The following is a 25,233-nucleotide window of genomic DNA, read 5'->3' as shown; positions in this document are numbered from 1 at the left end:
AATGCTGACAGGTGGTCGATAAACCTGTACAGTTATTATAACACGTTAATGTTACGAAAGGAAACGAAAAGTAAAACTGAACAGAGCTATACAATTAATATGTATCATACATACAAATCCGTAACGATAAAAGTCCTGATGAAACTTTTTGTCCTATTGTGATGCGTGTTTTCTGGGTTTACACTTTTCGTGCACAAAAGACGAATCACTTAAAATACAGCCCAGCAAACTATTTAAAGTACTTCAGGTTTTCCAGCAATACAGGCATAATTTGCAAATTTTAATCCAATCGTCAGGTCTGTTAAATCTGGAGTTGTGAGAAACAAAGCAGCAATTGAAAACATCATGCCTGTTTTCAGTCTGAGACATTGAAAACATCACAAAATCCAAAATAAACCCAAACACGAAAGTGCAAACATATTAACACACTCCGTATTGCCTCATTTTTATCTCAAACGTTTCCAAAAGTAAAAGGTTCTTACCTTCAGTGATCCCGATGGCCTTTGCCATTGTACTCGATTTCTCTGAAAGTCAGAAGCAAAATGAGATAAGCCAGAGTGCAATCAACAACTATATAGCTTACTAGTCTACCATCGTAAAGATCATCATGTATAAAATAGATTCCAACGAAAGTGACCCTGGCCACTTCTCTATCTAAACACATTTGTGCCGTCCTTCATTTTTATATTAATTTTGTGTTGACTTACTGTCAAACGACCTACGTAATAGCCTGTTCTATGCGAATAGTTTCCAGTTGGTGGTGGTTCAACCCGGAGTTTACCCAGAGTTCTTTCTCCACCAAAAATAATAAATGCCATCTCTACAGCCAATTACTGCTGAAAATTGAGTTAAACCCACCACACAAAAATATTCTTCATAATGCATTCCCTCCCCGCATTTAATTATTGCAGATATAACAGCATTGCGCGTAGAAAACTCCCGGGTCAAATTCTATCCCGGATATTGAAATTCGTTCAAATGTATATACAAAGTTGACCCGTTTAGCCCGTATCGAGGGTAGGGGGTGAGTCCTATGAAATCCATTACAAACTGTTGCATATCTGGGAAGAAAGAATGTCGTACATTCATTCAGGGAGTATATAGGAGCAATTTCTTTTACCTGTGCAGAATTCGAAGCCTGGAGATTATGAAAGGTACGAGAAAAATGAAATGCAAAATTAAGAATTGACTTTTTAAACCAATTTGATCCAGGACGAAAGCGTCTGAGCTAATATGCCATCGTTTCTCCCTTCTTCCCTGCTCTTCGATGGGAAGAGCGAGATCTCCATTTACGCTTCGGCTTTGTCCTTCTTAACTACGACATCAGAGCTCGCGCTGTGTCCTGTAGACGACCTTGAGATGAAGTTACCAGAGTAGACGGTTATTTCACTACAAAATTATGATTCCCATGAACGGGATCCTGTTGTTGGCAAATGAAGACAGGGACCCTTATGAGTTATGCTGTCCATCATATCGGAACGGCAAGAAGTTCAGATCAGCTGATAAAGCAGTGTCTTATTAATTCTATCTGCCGTCGATAGTGCGAGTAGTTGGTAGTTATTGTACGAGAGATGAATCAATGAACTCATCGAAAGCAGTTTAAAAAACCTCGTCTTATTCAAGATGGTTAGCACCCATGATAGATCCAATTTGATTAGAAAGTTAATCCCATTCGACATGTGAACTTCAAATTAACGGCCAATGGTATATGTCATTTTTGTTGTTGTTGTTGTTGTTTTGGGGCTTAACGCCATTTTTCAGCACACGATAGGCTATACATGGCGGCCAGTATTAATGGTGGAGGAAGAACCCGGGAAAACCCCAGAAAGAACCACCGACCCATGAGAAGCTACTGGCAAGCTTTCTCACATACCCACATTGGCTGAATCCTAGACTCGAACCGCCGCAGACAGAGGTGAGATGGCAGTGATCCGTAACGGAGAGCGCTTTAGACCACTCGGCCACTCGGGGCCCCGTCATTTTTGTTATTAAAGGAATATCCCGTACTGAAAATTACATTTACTTTAACCTCTCAAGGCTGGTAATATCAATGATGGCATATTATAGGGGTTGTTCTTATCAGTGAGAATAGAAACAAGCAGATTTGTAAACAAAACGACAAAGAACAGAATTCAGGTTTGTGTTGCTTAAAACATCCAAGATGAAATTAGTATCTAATTAAACTGTAGCCTGTATGCGGAGAGACGACGGTCGTTCTTGGATTTTGTAGGTTCTTAAGACCATGAAGTTTTGTGTTTTCAGCCGACTGAAACGTCGATAACAAAATGAAGATTCTGCATTAGATTCAGTTGACAATTTCTTTGAAGCATCTATGAGTTAAAGGACAGACTCTATGAAAGTGTGTTTGTGATTGGATTTTTATCGTGCTGTTTAGCATTTCCCAGTCATGTCGCTACGATCTCTGCAGTATGTAGTTTATATTGATCCCACTGCAGACACGTAGCATAATGTCCCACCGAACCACATTATCCTGACACCAGGCCGACCAGTTCTAAAACTAACCTCTTAATGCTGAGCGCCAATCGAGGCAGCTGCAAGTACCATTATTATAAGCATATGGTATGAGTCGGCCGGGGTTCGACCTGCGACCTCTTGCATCCGAGGCGGACACTCTAACCACATAGGCCACAAGTTCGGTCCTCCATGAAAGTTAAATTAACAAAGATTTATGTAAGCTACATTTTGTTATTGATCGTTTCGAAAGTATAAATACTATAAAATGTTGATTAAACTACTACGTAAACGTCAACAACACAGAAAAAGGGACAATTGCATCCAAAGACGGGGGCCCCGAGTGGCTGAGTGGTCTAAAGCGCTCTCCGTTACGGATCACTGCCATCTCACCTCAGTCTGCGTGGGTTCGAGTCTTGGATTCGGCCAATGTGGGTATGTGAGAACGCTTGCCAGTAGCTTCTCGTGGGTCGGTGGTTCTTCCCGGGGTTTTCCCAGGTTCTTCCTCCACCATTAATACTGGCCACCATGCATAGCCTATCGTGTGCTGAAAAATGGCGTTAAACACAACAACAACAACAACAACATCCAAAGACGACTTAGATCTCTCCGTTTTCGCATTTTATAGTGACCTGCAGGTATACAACCGTAGGTGATAATGTTTTGATGTCCGCTGTGTAATGTCGCTTAATGTATGTCATGTGCTCATCACCGTGATAAAAAAGGCATCATTACTTGCACAGTGAGATGCAGTTTGAAATAAATTATGGTATATAATGTTTATTTCATGGCCCAGGATAAAATACCGACAGAGTGGCAGGATGCATTAGATTTTGTTATAAACGGATATATTTATTATAACACGATATTGTTATATAAGGGAACGAAAAGAAAAACTTATGAGAATTATACAATTAAAAGGTATCGTAAGTGACTTCATTTCCTGTCTAATTCACAAGTTGTGATGAACCTTTTCATCCTATTGTGATACGTGTTGTCTGCGTTTACATTTATCGTGCACACACGATAAAGGAACTTAGGATAGAGCCAATGAAAGTATTTCCTGCTGAACATCAGGGCATCTATAAAAACGAAAAGTGTAAACACATTGTCTAAGCCAACCACACTGACGCATATTAATGTCCTGAACTATTTCCAAACGTAGAAGGTAAGGTTCATACCTTCAATGATCCTAATGGCCTTTTGTCGTTGTAATCGACATCTCTGAGAGTCAGAGGCAAGATGGGATAAAACTAGAGCGAGGTAGTGATTCTGACAATCATGTTGACCATCGTTATGTAGAAAACTTCCAACAAAAGTGATCCCAGCCGCTATTACATCGAATTAAACATATGCCGCTCTTCTTCTCTATATTTACGTTGTGCTTACATAATGTAAAACCACCTACCTAACAGTCTTTTCTATGACGTCAAAGTTGAGATAAATGTAATGATATCATTGTTCACGTCTGGAAGGTAGATTATACAGGGTGAGGTTTATATGCTTGGAATATCCTGGGAGTGACAGCCAGCAGTACAAACATTTTTCATCCACAAACGGTAAACGACCTTAGGATAGAGCCATAAAAAGTATTCAACTTTCTACATCTCTACCAGCTACATAGTCATAATTTACAAATCTGAATCCCCTCGTCAAATGCTATATATCTGAAGGTGTTAGAAGCAAAGGAGTATACAAAATCTCATTCTTTTTTTTTCAGTTGGAGATGTTGCAAGCATCAGGGAATCTACAAAACTGACGAGCGAACAAATTGTCTCAGCCAACCATAATGCCGCATTTTAATGTCCTGAAACATTTTCAAAGGTGAACAGTTCTTACCTTCAATGATCGGGACCTTTGACGTTGTACTCGACATCTCTGAAAGTCAAAGTCAAGATGTGATAAAACCAGAGTGTAGTAATTATTGTAAACATCATCATGTAGAAAATATATCCAACAAAAGTGGTTCAAGCCCCTATTCGATCTAAATATATTTGTACCGTTCTTCAACTGTAGACCGCTGCGGTGGCCTAGTGGTTAGAGCGTCCGCCTCGGATGCGGGAGGTCGTGGGTTCGATCTCCGGCTGAGTCATACCAAAGACTTACAAAAATGGTACTAACAGCTGCCTCGCTTGGCTCTCAGCTTAAGATGTTAAAGGTCGGCCCGGTGTCAGGATAATGTAACTGGGTGGGACATCATGCCACATGTCTGCGGCATGATGCCCCAGTGCTAGACATCACTAAAAACTGCCACACTGCAGACATCGTAGCGATATGACTGAACAATTGTTAAAGCTACGTTAAAAATCCAAATTACACACACACACACACACACACACACACACACACACAGAGAGACTTCAACTGTATATTCATTATGGGCTTGCACACTGTGAAACCACCCAGGTAATAGTCTTTGCTGTGACGTCAAAGTTGAGGTAATGCAATGATATCAATGTAAAGCTCTATAAGGTAGATTTTGCTGGATGAGAGTGAAATGCTATGAAAATCCTTGGAGTGCCAGCCTGTAGTACACATATTCTTCATATACACACGATACATGACGTTAGGATAGAGACAAGGAAAGTAGTCCTAGTTTCCAAATTTCAATCACATCACATCAAATGTGATATATCTGGAGGTGTTAGAAAACAATGAGCAATTAATAATACCATGCTTGTTTTCAGTTGAAGACGTTACAAACATCAGGGAATCTACAAAACAAAAGTTTAAAGACACTGTCTTAGCCAACCACATTGGCGGATTTTAATGTCCTGAAGTATTTTCAAAGGTAAAATGTTCTTAGCTTCAATGATCGGGATGGCCTTTGCCGTTGTACTCGACATCTCTGAAAGTGATAAAGTGGATGGGATAAAAGCATAATTATGGTAAACATCAACATTTAGAAGATAGCTTGTTGTTGTTGTTGTATGGTTTAACGCCATTTTCAGCACAAGATAGGCTATACATGGCGGCCAGTATAATTGGTGGAGGAAGAACCCTGGAAAACCCCGGGAAGAACCACCGACCCACGAGAAGCTACTGGCAGGCTTTCTCACGTACCCACGTTAAGAAGATAGCTAAATGAAGTGATCCCAGCCGATATTCGATTTAAATATATTTATACCGTTCTTCATCTTTCTATTCCTTTTGTGCTTACATCCTGTGAAACCACATACCTATCATTATTTTCTATGACGTCAAAGTTGATGCAACGCAAATATATCATTGTCACCTCTAGAAGGCAGACTTTCCTGGGTGAGAGTAACATTCTTGGAGTATCCTGGGAGTGAAAGTCAGCAGTACCAACATTTGTCATGCACAAATGATAAATGATGCAATTCTCATTCACATCGTAAAAACTTATCTGAAGGTGTTAGAAATCAAGGAGCAATTAAAATTACCTTGCTTTTTTCAGTTGGGGACGTTTAAAACATCAAAGAATCTACAAAATCTACAAAACAAAATGTGTAACACATTGTCTCAGCCAACCCCATTTCCGCAAGTTAATGTCCTGAAACATTTTCAAAGGTAAAAGGTACATACCTTCACTGACCTGGATGGCCTTTGTCGTTGTACTCGACATCGCTGAAAGTCAGAGGCAAGACGGGATAAAACTAGATTGAAGTAATTACTGTAAACATCATCATGCAGAAAATAGCTTCCAACTAAAGTGATTCTAGCCGCTAAATATATTTGTGCCGTTCTTCATCTTTAGTTTCATTTTGTACTTACATGTTCTGAAACAACCCACCTTACAGCATGACGTCAAAGCTGAGGGCAAAAATATCATTATTTAGTTCTAGAAGGGAGTCATTCCTCGGTGATAGGGACATGATCTGAAAATCAAGGGAGTGACAACCATGCACAAACAATAAATGAACTTAGGACAGAGCCAAGGAAAGTATTCCAGTTGCTCCATCTCTTCCAGATACGTGGTATTAATTTGTAAATTTCAATCACATCGCCAGATGTGATATATCTGGAAGTGTTAGAAACAAAGGAACAATTCAAAATGCAATGTTTGTTTTCAGTTGTTGACGTTGTCAACATGAGGAAATCTATAAAACGAAAGTGTAAACACATTGTCTCAGACAACCACATTGCCACATGTTAATGTACTGAAACATTTTCAAAGGTAAAATATTGTTACATTCAATGATCGGGATGGCCTTTGTTGTTGTACACGACATCTCTGAAAGTCAGAGGCAAGATGGGACAAAACCATAATGTATTAAATATTTTCAAAGGTAAAATGTTCTTACCTTCAATGTTCTGATTAACCTTTGTCATTGTACTCGACATCTCTGAAAGTGAGAGAACGGATACCATAAAACCATAGTATTGTAACTATTGTACACATCATGAAGAGAAATGCTTGCACCTAAAGCGATAATGACCGCTATTCGATTTAAATATATGTGTACCGTTCTTCATCTTTGTACTCATTTTGTGCTTACATGGTGTGAATCCACAAACCTAACAGTCTTTTCTATGACGGCAAAGTTGAGGTAATATAACTATATCATTGGTCACCACAAGAAGGCAGACCTTCCTGCGTGAGAGGGACATGCTTGGAGTATCTTGGGAGTGACAGCCAGCAGGACAAATAATTTTCATGCACAAACGATATAAGACCTTAGTAGAGAGACAAGGAAAGCATATAATTTACTCCATCCCTTCCAGCTACATTCTCATAATTTGCAAATTTAAATCGCATCGTCAAATGTGATATATCTGGAAGTGGTAGAAACAAAACAACAATTGAAAATACCATGCTTGTTTTCATTTGGAGACGCTGGAAACATCAGGGAATCTACAAATAAAACGTGTAAACACATTGTCTCAGGCAACCACATTGCAGCATTTTAATGTATTGTAACAATTTCAAAGTAAAATAATGTTACATTCAATGATCCAGATGGCCTTTGTCGAAGTACTCGACATTTCTAAAAGACAGAGCCAAGACGGGATAAAACAAAAGCGTTGCAATTACTTTAAACATCATCATGTAGAACATAGCTTCCAACTAAAGTGATCACAGACTTTGTCCTATCTAAATATATTTGTGCTGTCCTTCATCGTTATATTGATTTTGTGCTTATATGCAGTGAAACCACCCACGGAACAGTCTTTTCTATGACGTCAAAAAGTTTGAGTTAATGCAATGATATCATTGGTCACCTCTAAAAGGTAGATTTTGCTGCGGGAGAGGAAAATATTTTGAGTATCCTGGGAGCGACAACCAGCAGCACCAACATTTTTCATGCACAAAAGAAAAATGACCTTAGGATAGAGACAAGAGAAGTACTTCAGTCACTTCATCTCCACCAGCTACCTGGTCATAATTTGAAAATTTCAACCACTTCGTCAACTGTTTTATATCTGAAGGTGTAAGAAACAAAGGACCAATTCAAAATACTATGCTTGTTTTCAGTTGGAGACGTGGGAAACATCAGGGAATCTACGAAACGAAACGTGTAAACACGTTGTCTCAGCCAACCACATTGCCGCATTTCAACGTCCTGAATCATTTTCAACGGTAACATTTTTTTCCTTCACTGATCGGGATGGCCTTTGTCGTTGAACTCGACGTCTCTGAAAGTCAGAGGCAAGATGGGATAAAACCAGAGTGTAGTAATCATAGGAGGGATCATCATGTAGAAAAAGCTTCCAACTGAATTAATCATAGACCTTATTCGATCTTAATATACCCTACTCGATCTTAATATATTTTTGCTGTTCTTCATCTTTATTTAAATTGTGTGCTTACCTGCAGTAAAACCACGTAGCAAACTGTCTTTTCTATGACGTCAAAGTTGAGGTAATACAATGATATCATTGTTCACCTGTACAAGTTTGATTTTACCTGGCGATGGAGAGATGCTTTGAGTGTCATGGTTGTGAGAGATGCCATTAGAAACATATTTGATGCACACACCATAAATAACGTTAGGATAAAGACAAGGAAAGTAATTGAATTCCTCCATCTCTTTTAGCTACATACTCATAAGTTGGAAATTTGAATCGCATCGTCAAGTGTGACATACATGGAGGAGTTAGAAACAAAGGAACAATTAATAAGAGCATGCCTGTTTTCAGCTGGAGACGTTGGAAACATCAGGGAATCTATGAAACAAAAAAAATAAAGATATTGTCTCCGCCAACCAAAATGCCTCATTTAAATGTCATGAAACACGTTTAATGGCAAACACTTCTTACCTTCAATGATCGTTATGGCCTTTATCACTGTAACCGACATCTGAGTGAGTGAGTGAATGAGGGAGGGAGTGAGTGAGTGAATGAGGGAGGGAGTGAGGGAGTGAGTGAGGGAGGGAGAGCATGACATAAAACCATAGTACAGTAATTATTCTAAACATAATCATGAAGAAAATAGCATCTCCCTGAAGTGATCCCAAACCCATCTTGGTCTATATTTATTTATGCCGTTCTTCATCTTTCTTTTCATTTTGTGCTTACATGCTGTGAAACCCCACATAACAGTCTTTGCTTTTGACGTCAACGTTGAGGTAAAACAAAGATAACATTGTTTACTTCCAAACGGAAGACTTTACTGGGTTAGAGGGACATCCTTGGAGTATCCTGGGAGTGACAGCCAGCAGTACCACCATTTTCATGCACAAACGATAAATGACCTTAGGACAGAGACAAGGAAAGTATTTCAGTAACTACATCTCTACCCGCTACGTATTCATAATTTGCAAATTGCAATCACATCGCCAAAGCTAATATATCTGAAGGTGTAAGAGATAAAGTAGCTATTAAATTACCATGCTTGCTTTCAGTTGATGATGGAAACATCAGGGAATCTACAAAACAAAAAGGGGGCCCCGAGTGGCCGAGTGGTCTAAAACGGTCTCCGTTACGGATCACTGCCATCTCACCTCTGTCTGCGACTGTTCGAGTCTCGGAATCAGCCAATGTGGATAGGTGAGAAAGCTTCCAGTAACTTCTCGTGGGTCGGTGGTTCTTCCACCACCATCAATTCTGGCCGCCATGCATAGCCTATCGTGTGCTGACAAATGGCGTTAAACCCAACAACAACAACAACAAAAAAGTTTAACAAACAAGTTTGATCCAACCACCTTGCCACATTTTAATGTCCTGAAATATTTTCAAAGTTAAAATGTTGTTACATTCAATGGTAGGGATGGCATTTGTCGTTGTACTCGACATCTCCGAAAGTGAGAGGCAAGATGGGATAAAACTAGAATGTAGTAATTACTCCAAACTTCAATATCATGAAAATATCTTCGAACTAAAGTGATCATAGCCGCTCTACAACCTAAATATATTTCTGCCGTTCTTCATCTTTTTTTCCCCATTTTGTTCTTACATACTCTAAAACCACTTACCTAACAGTCTTTTCTATGACGTGAAGGTTGAAGTAACGCAAATAATATCTTTGTTCACCGTAAGAAGGTAGATTTTACTGGGTGAGAGAGACATGCTTGGAGGTGACAGCAGTAGAATCATGTTTAATGCACAGACGATAAATGACCTCAGGATAGAGACAAGGAAACAAGTTCAGTTCCTCCATCTCTTCCAGCTATATAGTCATAATTTGGAAATTTGAATCACATCGTCAAATGTGATATACCTTGAGGTGTTAGAAACAAAGGAACAATCAACAACAGCATGCTTGTTTTGCGTTGGAGGCGTGGGAAACATCAGTCAGGGAATCTAAGAAACGAATTGAAAACATTGTCATAGACAACCACGTTGCCGAATTTAAATGTCCTGAAACATTTTTCAAGGTAAAATGTTCTTACCATCAGTGATCGGGATGGCCTTTGTCGCTGCACTTGACATCTCTGAAAGTGAGAGAGAGGATGGCATAACACCATATTATAGTAATTATTGTAAACATCATCATGTATCAAATAGCTTCTATCTGAAGTGATCACAGCCCCTGTTCGATCTATATATGTATGTGCCATTCTTCATCTTTCTATTCATTTTGTGCTTACATGCTATGAAACCATCCACCTAACAGTATTTTCTATGACGTCAAAATTTAAGTAAAGCAAAGGTATCATTGTTTACTTTTAGAAGGGAGACTTTGCTGAGTGAGAATAACATACTTGGAGTATCCTGGGAGTGACAGCGAGCAGCACAAACATTTTTCATCCACAAAGAATAAATGACGTTAGGAGAGAGCCAAGGGAAGGATTTAAGTTACTCCATCTCCACCAGCTACGTATTCATCATTTGCAAATTTCAATCACGTCCTCAAATATGATATATCAGGAGGTGTAAGAAACAAAGGAGCATTTAAATCAATATGCTTGTTTCCTGTTGGATACCTTTGAATAATAAGGGATTGTACAAAACTAGAAATGTGTAAACACATTGTCTCAGCCAACCACATTGTCGCATTTTAATAATAATAATAATAATAATAATAATAATAATAATGAGGACTTTGTATATCGCCTAATCTTTAGAAGCTGTAAGCGCTTTACAACATTAGACAACACCTATAAGATATGAAACATAATAATTTGATTACAAAAACAAACAACATGAAATTAGAAAAACATTAAAAAATAAAAAACATGCTGAGAATATTTCAGGTAGGAAACATTATTAGGTCTTTAAGTTTGTTCTTGCTGTCGAAATAAGTGAGTTTTGAGAGCCCTCTTGAATGTGATCACTGTGTCTTTGTGTCTAAGTTCAGCGGGCAATTCATTCCACGTTGCTGGGCCCTGGTATGCAAAAGAACGCTGTCCATATGACTTTGTTTTCATAGTGGGAATAATGAGTATACGATTGTCAGAAGAGGAACGTAAGTATCTTGCTGGTGTGTACACATGGGTGAGGTCAGATAGGTAGAGTCCGACAGTGAAATGTAGCACAGAGAACAAATTTTGTGTTTGATTCTGGATCGAATGGATAGCCAGTGTAGGGTACAGAGCAGCGGGGAGGTGTGCTCTGATCGTGGTACTCTAAGTATGATCCGAGCAGCTGTGTTTTGAACTTTTTGAAGTTTCTGGAGTAGATATTGAGATGAACCAGACAGAATTCAGTTACAATAGTCCAGTCTTGAAAGTACTAATGAACACACAAGTGCTTTAGTTGCATCAACTGAAAGATATTTGCGAACTGAGCTGATGTCCTGAAACATTTTCAAAGGTGTATAGTTCTTACGTTCAATGATCGGGATGGCCTTTGTTGTTGTACTCGACGTCCCTGAAAGTCAGAGGAAGGAGGGGATAAAACCAGAGTGTAGTAATTATTGTAAACATCAACATGAAGAAAAAAATATACAACTACAGTGATCCCAGCCGATATACGATCTAAATATATTTGTGCCGTTTTCAACTTTATATTCATTTTGCGCTTTCATGCTGTGAAAACAGTCTTTTCTATCACGTCAACGTTGACATATTGCAATGATATCACTGATCACCTTAAAAGGTACACATTACAGGTAGAGAAGGAATATCTTGTGAAAGATAGCAGTACAGACATTTTTTTTTCATGCACAAACGATAAATGACCGTTGGAGAGGGACAATGAGAAATTTTCAGTTACTCCATCTCATACAGCAACATAATCATAATTTGGTAACTTGAATCACATCATCAACTATGATATACCTAGAGGTGTTAGAAGCAAAGTAACAATTAAAAATAACATGATCGTGTTCAGTTGGAGACGATGGAAACATCAGGGAATCTACAAAAAGGAAAGTTTAAAGACACTGTTTCAGCCAACCATATTGCCGCATTTTAATGTCCTGAAATATTATTAAACGTAAAATGTTCTTACCTTCAATGATCGGGATTTCCTTTGTCGTTGTACTCCATGTCTCTGAAAACAAGAGAGACAATGGAATAAACCGTAGTAATGCAATTATTGTAAGCATCATCATGTAGAAAATAGCTTCCAACTAAAGTGATTCCAGCCTATATTCGATTGAAATATATTTGTACCGTTATTCATCTTTGTTTTCATTTCTTGCTTGCATGCTGTGAAACCACCTACCAAACAGTTTTTTGCATGACGTAAAAGATGAGGTTAAGCAAAGATGTCATTGTTCACCTGTAGAAGGCAGAATTTACTGGATGAGAGGGACATACGTGGAATATCCTAGGAGTGACAGCCAGCGGTACCAACATCTTTCATACACAAAGGATAAATGACATAGGATAGCGACAAGGAATGCATTTCAGTTCCTCCATCTCTACCAGCTACGTGGTCATAAATTGCAATTTTCAATCACATCGTCAAAAGTGATATATCTGAAGGTGTTAGAAATAAAGAAGCAATTAAAAATACCATGCTTGTGTTCATTTGGAGACGTTGGAAACATAAAGGAACCTACAAAACGATAGTGTAAAGACACTGTCTCAGCCAACCACATTGCCGCATTATAATGTCTTTAAATATTTTCAAAGGTAAAATGTTCTTACCATCATTGATCGGCAGAACCTTTGTCGTTGTACTCGTCTTCTCTGAAAGTGAGAGACGACGATGGGATAAAACCATACTATTGTAATTATTGTAAATATCATCATATAGAAATTAGCTCACAACTAATATGATCCCAGCCCCTATTAGATCTATATATGTTTGTGACGTTCTTCATCTTTCTATTCATTTTTTGCTTATATGCTGTGAAACCATCCACCTAACAGTATTTTCTATGACGTCAAAATTTAAGTAAAGCAAATATATCCATTGTTTACTTCTAAAAAGGGAGAGATTACTTGGTGAGAAACACATGCTTGGAGTATCATGGGAGTGACAGCCAGCAGTACAATAATTTTTCATCCACAAAGAATAAATGATGTTAGGAGAGAGCCATGGAAAGGGTTCATGTCCACCAGCTACGTTTTCATAATTTGCAAATTTCAATCACATCCTGTAATAAGATAAATCAGGAGGTGTAAGAAACAACGGAGCAATTAAAACAATATGCTTGTTTTCTGTTGGATGCCTTGGAATTATCAGGGATTGCACAAAACTAGAAACGTGTAAGCACATTGTCTCAGCCAACCACATTGCCGCATTTTAATGTCCTGAAACGTTTTTAAAGGTAGAAAGTTCTTACCTTCAATATTCGCGATGGTCTTTGTCGTTGTACTTGACATCCCTGAAAGTCAGAGGAAAGGGTATAATACCAGAGTGGTAATTATTGTAGACATCGTCATCGTTGAAATAGTATCTAACTACAGTGATCCCAGCCGATATTCGTTCTAAATATATTTGTACCGTTTTTCAACTTTATTTTCATTTTGCGCTTTGATGCTGTAAAACCAGTCTGTTCTATGACGTCAAAGTTGAGATATTGCAATGATATCATCGTTCACCTCTAGAGGGTAGATTTTACCGGGTGAGAGGAACATATTTTGTGTGTCCCAGTTGTGACAGATAGCAGCACAAACATTTTTCATGCACCAACGATAAATGACCTTAGGAGAGGGACAATGAGACATTTTCAATTACTGCATCTCACACAGCTACATATTAATAATTTGAAAATTTGAATCATATCGTTAAATGTGATACACCTGGAGGTGTTACAAAGTACCAATTAAAACTAACATGATTGTGTTCAGTTGGAGACGTTGGAAACATCAGAGAATCTACAAAACGAAAGTTTAAAGACACTGTTTCGGCAACCATATTGCCGCATTTTAATGTCCTAAAATAATTACAAGGGTAAAATGTTCTTACCGTCAATGATCGGGATTTCCTTTGTCGTTGGACTTGACGTCTCTGAAAGTAAAAGAGATGATGGGATAAACCATAATATTGCAATTATTCAAGGCATCATCATGTAGAAATTAGCTACCAACTAAAGTGATACCAGCCGATATTCGATTTAAATATATTTGTACCGTTATTCATCTCTGTTTTCATTTCGTGCTTACATATTGTGAAACCACCTACCAAACAGTCTTTTGCATGACGTCACAGTTGAGGTGAAGCAAAGATGTCATTGTTCAGCTCTAGAAGGCAGAATTAACTGGGTGAGAGGGACATGCTTGGAATATCCTGGGAGTGACAGCCAGCAGTACCAATCTTTTTCTTGCACAAACGATAAATGACCTTAGGATAGACACAAAGAATGCATTTCAGTTCCTCCGCCTCTACCAACTACGTGGTATCAACGTGCAATTTGCAATCACATCGTCAAAAGTGATATCTCTGAAGATGTTAGATATAAAGGAGCAAAAAAAAAAAAAATAACACGCTTGTGTTCAGTTGGAGAGGTTGGAAACATCAAGGAATCTACTAAATTATAGTGTAAGGACACTGTCTCAATCAACCACATTGCCGCATTTAAATGTACTGAAACATATTCAAAGGTATAAGGGTCTTACCTTCAATGATCGGGATGGCCTTTGCCGTTGAACTAGACATTCCTGGAAGTCAGAGGAAAGAGAGGATAAAACCAAGGTGTAGCAATTATTGTAAACATCATGTAGAAATTAATATACAATACAGTGATCCCAGGCTATATTCGATCAAAATATATTTGTGTCGTTTTTTAACTTTTTATTCATTTTTCGCTTTCATGCCGTGAAACTAGTCTTTTCTATGACGTCAATGTTGAGAAAATGCAATGATGCCATTGTTATCCTCTAAAAGATAGATATTACAGGGTGAGATGAACATGTTTAGAGTGTCTCAGTTGTGACAAATAGCAGCACAAACATTTTTCATGCACAAACGATAAAGGACCTTATGAGAGGGAGAATGAGAAATTTTCAGTTACTCCACTTCACACAGTTGCATAATCATAATTTGGAAATTTGAATCACATCGTCAAATGTTATATACAAAGAGGTGTTAGAAACAAAAAACCAATTAAAAAAACTTGATTGTGCTCAGTTGGAGACGTTGGAAACATCAGGGAATCTACAAAACGAAAGTTTAAAGACACTATTTCGGCCAACCATATTGCCGCATTTTAATGTCCTGAAATATTTCAAAGGTCAAATGTTTTTACCTTCAATGATCGGGATTTCCTTTCTCGTTGTACTCGACGTATCTGAAAGTAACATATGATGGGATAAACCATAGTAATGCAATTATTGTAAGCATCATCATGTAGAAAATTGCTTCCAACTAAAGTGATACCAGCCGATATTCGATTGAAATATATCTGTACCGTTATCCATCTTTCTATTCATTTCGTGCTTACATGCATTGAAACCACCTACCAAACAGTCTTTTGCATGACGTAAAAGTTGAGGTGAAGCAAAGATGTCATTGTTCAGCTCTAGAAGGCAGAATTAACTGGGTTAGAGGGATATGCTTGGAGTATCCTGGGAGTGACAGCCAGTAGTACCAACATTTTCATACACAAACGATAAATGACCTTAGGATAGAGACAAGGAATTTATTTCATTTACTCCATCTCTACCAGTTACGTGGTCATAAATTGCAATTTTTAATCACATCGTCAAACGTGATATATCTGAAGGTGTTGGAAATAAAGAAATTAAAAATAACATGCTTGTGTTCAGTTGGAGAAGTTTGAAACTGCAAGGAATCTACAAAACGATAGTGTAAAGACACTGTCCCAGCCATCAACATTGCCGCATTTTAATGTCCTGAAACATTTTCAAAGGTAAAATGTTCTTACCATGAATGATCGGGATATTCTTTGTCGTTGTATGAAAGTGAGAGAGAGGATGGGATAAAACCATAGTATTGTAATTATTGTAAACATCATACAGAAACTAGCTCCCAACAAAAGTGATCACACCCCGTATTCGATCTTTATATGTTTGTGCCGTTCTTCATCTTTCTATTCATTTTGTGCTTACGTGCCGTAAAACCACCCACCTAACAGTATTTTCTATGACGTCAAAATTAAAGTAAAGTTAAGATATCATTGTTTACTTCTAGAAGGGAGACTTTACTGGGTGAGAAGGACACGCTTGGAGTATCCTGGGAGTAACATCCAGCAGAACAAATATTTTTCATCCACAAAGAATAAATGACGTTTGGAGAGAGTCAATGAAAGGATTTATGTTACTCCATCTCCTCCAGCTACGTATTTATAATTTGGAAATTTCAATCCTATCCTCAAATATGATATATCAAGAGTTGTAAAAAAAACGGAGCAATTATCATAGTATGCTTGATTTCAGTTGGATACCTTCGAATCATGAGGGATTGTATAAAACTAGAAATGTGTAAACGCATCGTCTCAGCCAACCACATTGTCGCATTGTAATGTCCTGAAACATGTTCAAAGGCATAAAGTTCTTACCGTCAATGGTCGGGATGGCTTTTGTCGTTGAACTCGACACCCCTGAAAGTCAGAGGAAAGAGGGGATAAAATCAGAGTGTAGTAATGATTGTAAACATCATTATGTAGAAAATAATATCCAACTACAGTGATACCAGCCGGTATTCGATCAAAATATATTAGTGCCGTTTTTCAACTTTATATTCATTTTGCGTTTTGATGCTGTGAAACCAGTCTTTTCTATGACGTCAAAGTTGAGATATTGCAATGATGTAATTGGTCTCCTCTAAAAGGTAGATATTACAGGGTGAGAGGAACATGTTTAGAGAGTCCCGGTTGTGACAGATAGCAGTACAAATATTTTTTATCCACAAACGATAAATGACCTTAGAAGAGGGATAAGGTGAAATTTTTAGTGACTCCATCTCATACAGCAACATAATCATAATTTGGAAACCTGAATCACATCGTCAAATGTGATATACCTGGAGGTGTTAGAAACAAAGTACCACTTAAAACTAACATGATTGAGTTCAGTTGGAGACGTTGGAAACATCAGGAAATCTACAAAACGAAAGTTTAAAGACACTATTTCAGCCAACCATATTGCCGGATTTTAATGTCCTGAAATATTTCAAAGGTAAAATATTCTTACTTTCAATGATCGGGATTTCCTTTGTCGTTGTACTCGACGTCACTAAAAGTAAAAGAGATGATGGGATAAATCACAGTATTGCAATTATGGTACGCATCATCATATAGAAAATAATTTCCAACTAAATTGATACCAGCCGATATTCGATTTAAATATATTTGTACCATTATTCATCTTTGTTTTCATTTCGTGCTCACATATTGTGAAACCACCTACCAAACAGTCTTTTGCATGATGTCAAAGTTGAGGTGAAGCAAAGATGTCATTGTTCAGCTCTAGAAGGCAGAATTTACTGGGTGAGAGGGATATGCTTGGAGTATCCTGAGAGTGACAGCCAGCTGTACCAACATTTTTCATGCACAAACAATAAAGTACCTTAGGATAGAGACAAGGAACGTATTTCAGATACTACATCTCTGCCAGCTACGTGGTGATCAATTGCAATTTTCTATCACATCGTCAAACGTGATATATCTGAAGGTATTGGAACAAAAAAGGAATTAAAATTACCATGCTTGTGTTCAGTTGGAGACGTTGGAAACATCTTGGAATCTACAAAACGATAGTGTAGAGGCACTGTCATAGCCAACCACATTGCCTCATTTTAATATCTTGAAACTTCTTCAATTGTAAAATGTTCTTACCTTCAATGAGTGGGGTATTCTTTGTTGTTGAACTCAACCTTTCTGGAAGTGAGAGAGGGAGGATGGGACAAAACCATATTATTGTAATTATTGTAAACGTCATCATATAGAATCTAGCTCCCAAGTAAAGTGATCCCAGCCGTTATTCGATCTTTATATTTGTGACGTTCTTCATCTTTCTTTTCATTTTGTGCTTACATATCGTGAAACCAGCCACCTAACAGTATTTTCGCTGACGTCTAAATACAAGCAATGCAAATATATCATTGTTTACTTCTTGAAGGAAGACTTTACTGGGTGAGAAGGGCATGTGTGGAGTATCCTGGGAGTGACAGCCAGCAGTACAAACATTTTTCATCCACAAAGACTTAATGACCTTAGGAGAGAGACAAATAAAGGATTTAAGTTACTCCATCTCCATCAGCTACATATTTATAATCTGCAAATTTCAATCCCATCCTCAAATATGATATTTCAGGAGCTGTAAGAAATAAAGGAGCAATGTAAATAATATGCTTGTTTTCAAGTGGATACCTTTGAATCATCATGGATTGTACAAAACTAGAAATGTGTAAACACATTGTCTCAGCTAACCACATTGCCGCATTTTAATGTCCTGAAACATTTTCAAAGGAATAACGTTTTTACCTTCAATGATTGGGATGGCCTTTGGCGTTGTACTCGACATTCCTGAAAGTCAGAGGAATGAGGGGATAACACCAGAGTGTAGGAATTATTTTAAACATCATCTTGTAGAAATAATATCCAACTACAGTGATCCCAACCGACATTCGATCTAAATATATTTGTACCGTTTTTCAACTTTATATTCATTTTGCGCTTTGATGCTGTGAAAACAGTCTTGTCTATGACGTCAAAGTTGAGATATTGCAAAGATGTAATTGTTCTCTTCTAAAAGGTAGATTTTACCGGGTGAGAGGAAAATGTTTAGAGTGTCACAGTCGTGAGAAATAGCAGTACAAACATGTTTCATGCACACACGATAAATAACCTTAGGAGAGGGACAAGGAGAAATTTTCAGTTACTCCATCTCAAACAGATACATAATCATGATTTGGAAATTTGAATCACATCGTCAAATGTGATATACCTGGAGGTGTTAGAAACAAAGTACCAATTAAAACTAATATGACTGTGTTCAGTTGAGGACGTTGGAAACATCATGGAATCTACAAAACGGAAGTTTAAAGACACTGTTTCAGCCAACCATATTGCCGCATTTTAATATCTGTAATATTTTCAAAGGTAAAATGTCCTTACCTTCAATGATCGGGATTTCCTTTGTCGTTGTACTCGACGTTTCTGAAAGTAAAAGAGATGATGGGATAAACCAAATTATTGCAATTATTGAAAGCATCATCATGTAGAAATTAGCTTCCAGCTAAATTGATACCAGCCGATATTAGCTTTAAATATATTTGTACCGTTATTCATCTTTGTTTTCATTTCGTGCTTACAAGCTGTGAAACCATCTACCAAACAGTCTTTTGCATGCCGTAAAAGTTGAGGTGAAGCAAAGATGTCATTGTTCAGCTCTAGAAGGCAGAATTTACTGGATGAGAGGGACATCCTTGGAGTATCCTGGGAGTGAGAGCCAGTAGTACCAACATTTTCATGCACAAACGATAAATGACCTTAGATTAGAGACAAGGAATGTATTTCAGTTACTCCACCTCTACCAGCTACGTGGTATCAACTTTGAATTTTCAATCACATCGTGAAAAGTGATATCTCTGAAGGTGTTAGAAATAACGGAGCAATTAAAAATAACACGCTTGTTTTCATTTGGAGACGCTGGAAACATCAAGGAATCTACAAAACGATAGTGTAAAGACACTGTCTCAGTCAACCAACTTGCCGTATTTTAATGTCCTAGAACATTTTCAAAGGTATAAAGTTCTTACCTTCAATGATCGGGATGGCCTTTGTCGCTGTACTCGACATTCCTGAAAGTCAGAGGAAAGAGGGAATAAAACCAGAGTGTAGTAATTACTGTAAACTTCATCATGTAGAAAATAGTATCCAACTACAGTGATCACAGCCTATATCTGATCAAAATATATTAGTGCCGTTTTTAAACCTTTTATTCATTTTGCGCTTTCATGCTGTGAAACTAGTCTTTTCTATGACGTCAAAGTTGAGATATTGCAATGATGTCATAGTTATCCTCTAAAAGGTAGAGTTTACCGGGTGAGAGGAACATGTTTTCAGTGTTCCATTTGTGATATATAGCAGCACAAATAGTTTTCATGCACAAACAATAAATGACCTTAGAAGAGGGACAAGGAGAAATTGGGAGAGGGACAATGAGACATTTTCAGTTACTCCATCTCATACCGCTGCATAATCTTAATTTGGAAATTTTAATCACATCGGCAAATGTGATATACATAGAGGTGTTAGAAACAAGGTACCAATTAAAAATAACAGGATTGTGCTCAGTTGTTGATGTTGGAGACATGATGGAATCTACTAAACGAAAGTTTGAAGACTGTTTCAGCCAACCATATTGCCGCATTTTAATGTCCTGAAATATTTTCAAAGGTAAAATGTTCTTACCTTCAACGATCGGGATTTCCTTTGTCGTTGTACTCGACGTCTCTGAAAGTAAAAGAGACAATGGGATAAACCATAGTAATGCAATTTTTAAGCATTATCATGTAGAACATAGCTTCCAACTAAAGTGATTCCAGTTGATATTCGATTTAAATATATTTGTACCGTTATTCATCTTTCTATTAATTTCGTGATTATATGCTGTGAAACCACATACCAAACAGTCTTTTGGATGACGTCAGATTTGAGGTAAAGCAAATATGTCATCGTTGACCTCTAGAAGTCGGCAATGTACTGGGTAATAGAAACATGTTTGGAGTATTCTGGGAGTGACAGCTAGCAGAACCAACATTTTTCATGCACAAACGATAAATGACCTTAGGATAGAGACCAGTAATGAATTTCAATTCCTCCATCTCTACCAGTTACGTGGTCATAAATTGCAATTTTTAATCACATCGTCAAAAGTGATATATCTGAAGGTGTTAGAAATAAAGAAGCAATTAAAAATGTCATGCTTGTGTTCAGTTGGAGACGTTGGAAACATCAAGGAATCTACAAAAGGATAGTGTAAAGACACTGTCTCAGCCAACCACATTGCCGCATTTGAATGTCTTTAAATATTTTCACAGGTAAAATGTTCTTACCATCAATGATCGGGATATCCTTTGTCGTTGTACCTAAAATCTCTGAAAGTGAGACAGAGGATGGGATAAAACCATATTATTGTAATTATTGTAAACATCATCATATAGAAACTAGCTCCAAACTAAAGTGATCCCAGCCCGAATTCGATGTATATATGTTTGTGCCGTTCTTCATCTTTCTAATAATTTTGTGCTTACATGCTGTGAAACCACCCACCTAACAGTATTTTCTATGACGTAAAAATTGAAGCAAAGCACATGTATCATTGTTTACTTTTAGAAGGGAGACTTTACTGGCTGAGAAGGGCATACTTGGAGTATCCTGGGAGTGACAGCCAGCAGCACAAACATCTTTCATCCACAAAGAATAAATGACCTTCGAAGAGAGCCAAGGAAAGGATTTAAGTTACTTCATCTCCTCCAGCTACGTATTTATAATTTGTAAATTTCAATCACATCCTCAAATATGATATATCAGGAGTTGTAAGAAACAAAGGAGCAATTAAAACAATATGTTTGTTTTTAGTTGGATACCTTTGAATCATCAAGGATTGCACAAAACTTGAAATGTGTAAACGCATCGTCTTAGCCAACCACACTGCCGCATTTTAATGTCCTGAAACATTTTCAAAGGTAAAATGTTTTTACCTTCAGTGATCGCGATTTCCTTTGTCGTTGTACTCGACGTCTCTGAAAGTAAAAGAGATGATGCGATAAACCATAGTAACGCAATTATTGTAAGCATTATCATGTAGAACATAGCTTCCAACTAAAGTGATTCCAGTTGATATTCGATTTAATTATATGTGTACCGTTATTCATCTTTCTATTAATTTCGTGATTATATGCTGTGAAACCACATACCAAACAGTCTTTTGGATGACGTCAGATTTGAGGTAAAGCAAATATGTCATCGTTGACCTCTAGAAGGCGGCAATGTACTGGGTAATAGAGACACGCTTGGAGTATTCTGGGAGTGACAGCTAGCAGAACTAACATTTTTCATGCACAAACAATAAAGGACTTTAGGATAGAGACAAGGAACGTATTTCAGTTCTTCCGTCTCTGCCAGCTACGTCGTCATCATTTGTAATTTTCAATTGCATCATCAAAAGTGATTTATCAGAAGGTGTTAGAAATGAAGGAGCAATTTTTAAAAATTAAAATACTATGCTTGGTTTCAGTTGGAGACGTTAGGGAATCTACTAAAAGAAAGTGTAAAGACACTGTCGGAACGAACCACATTGCCGTATGTATTTTACCTTTGAAATATTTTCAAAGGTAAAATAGTCTTACCTTCAATGATCGGGATAGCCTTTGTCGTTGTATTCAACATCTCTGAAAGTGAGAGAGAGGATGGGATAAAACCATAGTATAGTAATTATTGTAAACATCATGTATCAAATAGCTTCCATCCAAAGTGACCACTTCCCCTATTTGATATATATTGTAAACATTATCATATAGAAAATAGCTCCCAGCTAATGTGATCCTAGCCCCTATTCGATCTATATATGTTGGTGCCATTTTTATCTTTCTCTTCATTTTGTGCTTACATGCCGTGATACCACCCACCTAATAGTATTTTCTATGACGTCTAAATTGAAGTAAAGCGAGATATGATTGTTTACGTCTAGAAGGGAGACTTTACTGGGTGATAAGTGACATGGTTGGAGTATCCTGGGAGTGACAGCCAGCACTGCAAACATTCTTCATCCACAAAAGATACATGACCTTAGGCTAGAGACAAGGAAAGCACTTCAGTTACTCCATCTCTACCAGCTACGAGGTCATAATCTGCAACTTTCATTCACATTGTCAAAAGTGATGTATTTGAAGATGTTAGAAATATAGGAGCAATTAAAATACCATGGCTGGTTTCAGTTGGCGACGTAAGAAACCTCATGGAATCTACAAAACAAAAAGTGTAAACGCTTTGTCTCAATCAAACACCTATCTGCATGTTAATGTCCTGCGTCATTTTCAAAGGTAAAAAGTTATTGCCTTCAATGATCGGTATTGCTTTTGTCGTTGTACTCGACATCTCTGAAAGACAGGGACAAGCTAATATAAAATCAGAATGTAGTAAACGTCATCATATAGAAAATAGCTTCCAATTGAAGTAATCCTAACCACTGTTCGATCAAAATATATTTGTGGTGTTCTCATCTTTATTTTCATTCTGTTCTTACATGCTGTAAAACCGTCTACTTTTTATGACGTCAAAGTTGAGGTAATGCAATAATATGTTTTCACCCCTAGAAGGTACATTTGATTGGTTGCTTTGAATGTAATGGTTGTGACAGATAGCAGTAGAAACATTGTCCATGCACATACGATAAATGACATTAGGATAGAGACAAGGAAATTATTTCAGATCCTCCATCTCATCCATCTACTTAGACATCATTTTTCAATTTGAATGACATCGACAAATGTGATATACCTGGAGGTTTAATAAACAAAGGAACAATTAACAATATCATGCTTGGTTTCAGTTGGATAAGTAGAAAACATTAGGAAACCAATAAAACGAAAGTGTAAACAAATTGTCTCTTCCAACTACGTTGCCGAAATTTAATGTCCAGAAAAATTGTTAAAGGTAAAAACTTCTTACCTTCAATGATCGGGATAGCCTTTGTCGTTGCACTCGACATCCCTGAAAGTGAGAGAGACAGAGGGGCATAAAACCATAGTATAGTAATTATTATAAACATCATGTATCAAATAGCTTCCATCTAAAGTGACCACATCCCTTATTTGATATATGTGTGTTAGTGCCTTTCTTTATCTTTCTATTCAGTTTGTGCTTACATGCTGTGAAACCACCCACCTAACAGTATTTTCGATGAGACAACATTGAAGTAATGTTAAGATATCATTGTTTACTTCTAGAATAGAGACTTTACTGGGTGAGAAGGACATGCCTGGAGTATCCTGGGAGTGACAGCCAGCAGTACAAACATTTTACATTCACAAAGAATTAATGACCTTAGGAGAGAGCCAAGGAAAGGATTTAAGTTACTCCATCTCCACCAATTATGTATTCATAATTTGCAAATTTCAATCCCATCCTCAAATATATCATGAGGTGTAAGAAACAAAGAAGCTATTAAATTAATATGTTTGCTTTCAGTTGGATACCTTTGAATCACTAAGGATTGTACAAAACTAGAAATCTGTACACACATTGTCTCAGCCAACCATATTGCTGCATATTAATGTCCTGAAACATTTTCAAAGGTATAAAGTTCTTACGTTCAATGATCGGGATGGCCTTTGTCGTTGTACTCGACATCCCGGAATATCAGAGGAAGGAGGGGTTAACACCGGAGTGTAGCAATTATTGTAAACATCATCATGTAGAAAATAGTATCCAACTACAGTGATCCCAGCCGATATTCAATCTAAATATATTTTTGCCGTTGTTCAACTTAATATTCATTTTTGCACTTTTCATGCTGCGAAACCAGTCTTTTCTATAATACCAAAGTTGAGATATTGCAATGATGTTACGTATATCTGATTTAATATATATTTATTTTAATTTAATTGTTTGTCAGTTTTAAATTATTTTTTATATTATTTTTCTTACATGCTATTGCAATGTAAATTTATTCACTGGAGATGATATTTCTCCAGAAAATTGGTTGATTTGAATCATTCTTTTCATAAACACCAGGTGTTGGCCTGGATGCTGACTGTGATTCAAAATTAGTAAACAAAGTTCTATTTTTATTTTAAAATGATTGGTTGTTGTCCAAGTCATGATGGCACTTTGGGTTTCAGATGTAAACAATATTTTTATTTATTTTTTTATTTATTAGATAAAATGATTGGTTTTCGTCAGGGTCATTTATAGTGTACGTGACATAAACACGATCACGTGACCCCCCACTTGGATTTCGCAATTCTGGTTTTTCCACAACTACGCATTTGTTAGTTTTAATAGAGATGTGTAGAGAGAGGTTTCTCAGTTTACACTTGGTATCAAGTTGTTTT

General features: G+C 37.3%; 1 protein-coding gene across 10 annotated transcripts in view; it reads right to left on the bottom strand.

The window, feature by feature from the left end:
• The window catches only part of LOC149800885 (uncharacterized), a 66,048-nt gene that overhangs the window by 18,334 nt on the left and 22,481 nt on the right, over positions 1-25,233 (bottom strand). For 3 of the 10 annotated variants that reach the window (XM_089954924.1, XM_089954930.1, XM_089954925.1), the window contains 24 exons: positions 23,849-23,890; positions 23,101-23,142; positions 22,528-22,569; positions 21,880-21,921; positions 21,232-21,273; positions 20,588-20,629; positions 19,933-19,974; positions 19,289-19,330; positions 18,656-18,697; positions 18,008-18,049; positions 17,364-17,405; positions 16,730-16,771; positions 15,458-15,499; positions 14,829-14,870; positions 14,179-14,220; positions 13,553-13,594; positions 12,912-12,953; positions 12,268-12,309; positions 11,644-11,685; positions 10,266-10,307; positions 6,738-6,779; positions 6,019-6,060; positions 4,312-4,350; positions 483-524 (listed from right to left, as the gene is read on the bottom strand). In XM_089954924.1, coding sequence (XP_089811050.1) covers positions 483-524; positions 4,312-4,350; positions 6,019-6,060; positions 6,738-6,779; positions 10,266-10,307; positions 11,644-11,685; positions 12,268-12,309; positions 12,912-12,953; positions 13,553-13,594; positions 14,179-14,220; positions 14,829-14,870; positions 15,458-15,499; positions 16,730-16,771; positions 17,364-17,405; positions 18,008-18,049; positions 18,656-18,697; positions 19,289-19,330; positions 19,933-19,974; positions 20,588-20,629; positions 21,232-21,273; positions 21,880-21,921; positions 22,528-22,569; positions 23,101-23,142; positions 23,849-23,890 — 1,005 coding nt within the window. The remainder of the gene's footprint in view (positions 1-482; positions 525-4,311; positions 4,351-6,018; positions 6,061-6,737; positions 6,780-10,265; positions 10,308-11,643; positions 11,686-12,267; positions 12,310-12,911; positions 12,954-13,552; positions 13,595-14,178; positions 14,221-14,828; positions 14,871-15,457; positions 15,500-16,729; positions 16,772-17,363; positions 17,406-18,007; positions 18,050-18,655; positions 18,698-19,288; positions 19,331-19,932; positions 19,975-20,587; positions 20,630-21,231; positions 21,274-21,879; positions 21,922-22,527; positions 22,570-23,100; positions 23,143-23,848; positions 23,891-25,233) is intronic. The other 7 variants (XM_089954926.1, XM_089954932.1, XM_089954928.1 and 4 more) reach the window with 6 other exon arrangements.

The sequence above is a fragment of the Sinohyriopsis cumingii genome, chromosome 4 (assembly GCF_028554795.1).
Source record: "Sinohyriopsis cumingii isolate HCF-2022 chromosome 4, ASM2855479v2, whole genome shotgun sequence".
Classification (NCBI taxonomy): domain Eukaryota; kingdom Metazoa; phylum Mollusca; class Bivalvia; order Unionida; family Unionidae; genus Sinohyriopsis; species Sinohyriopsis cumingii.
The sequence above is the reverse complement of the archived record's forward strand: the minus strand, read 5'-3'. Positions and strand labels throughout refer to the sequence as shown.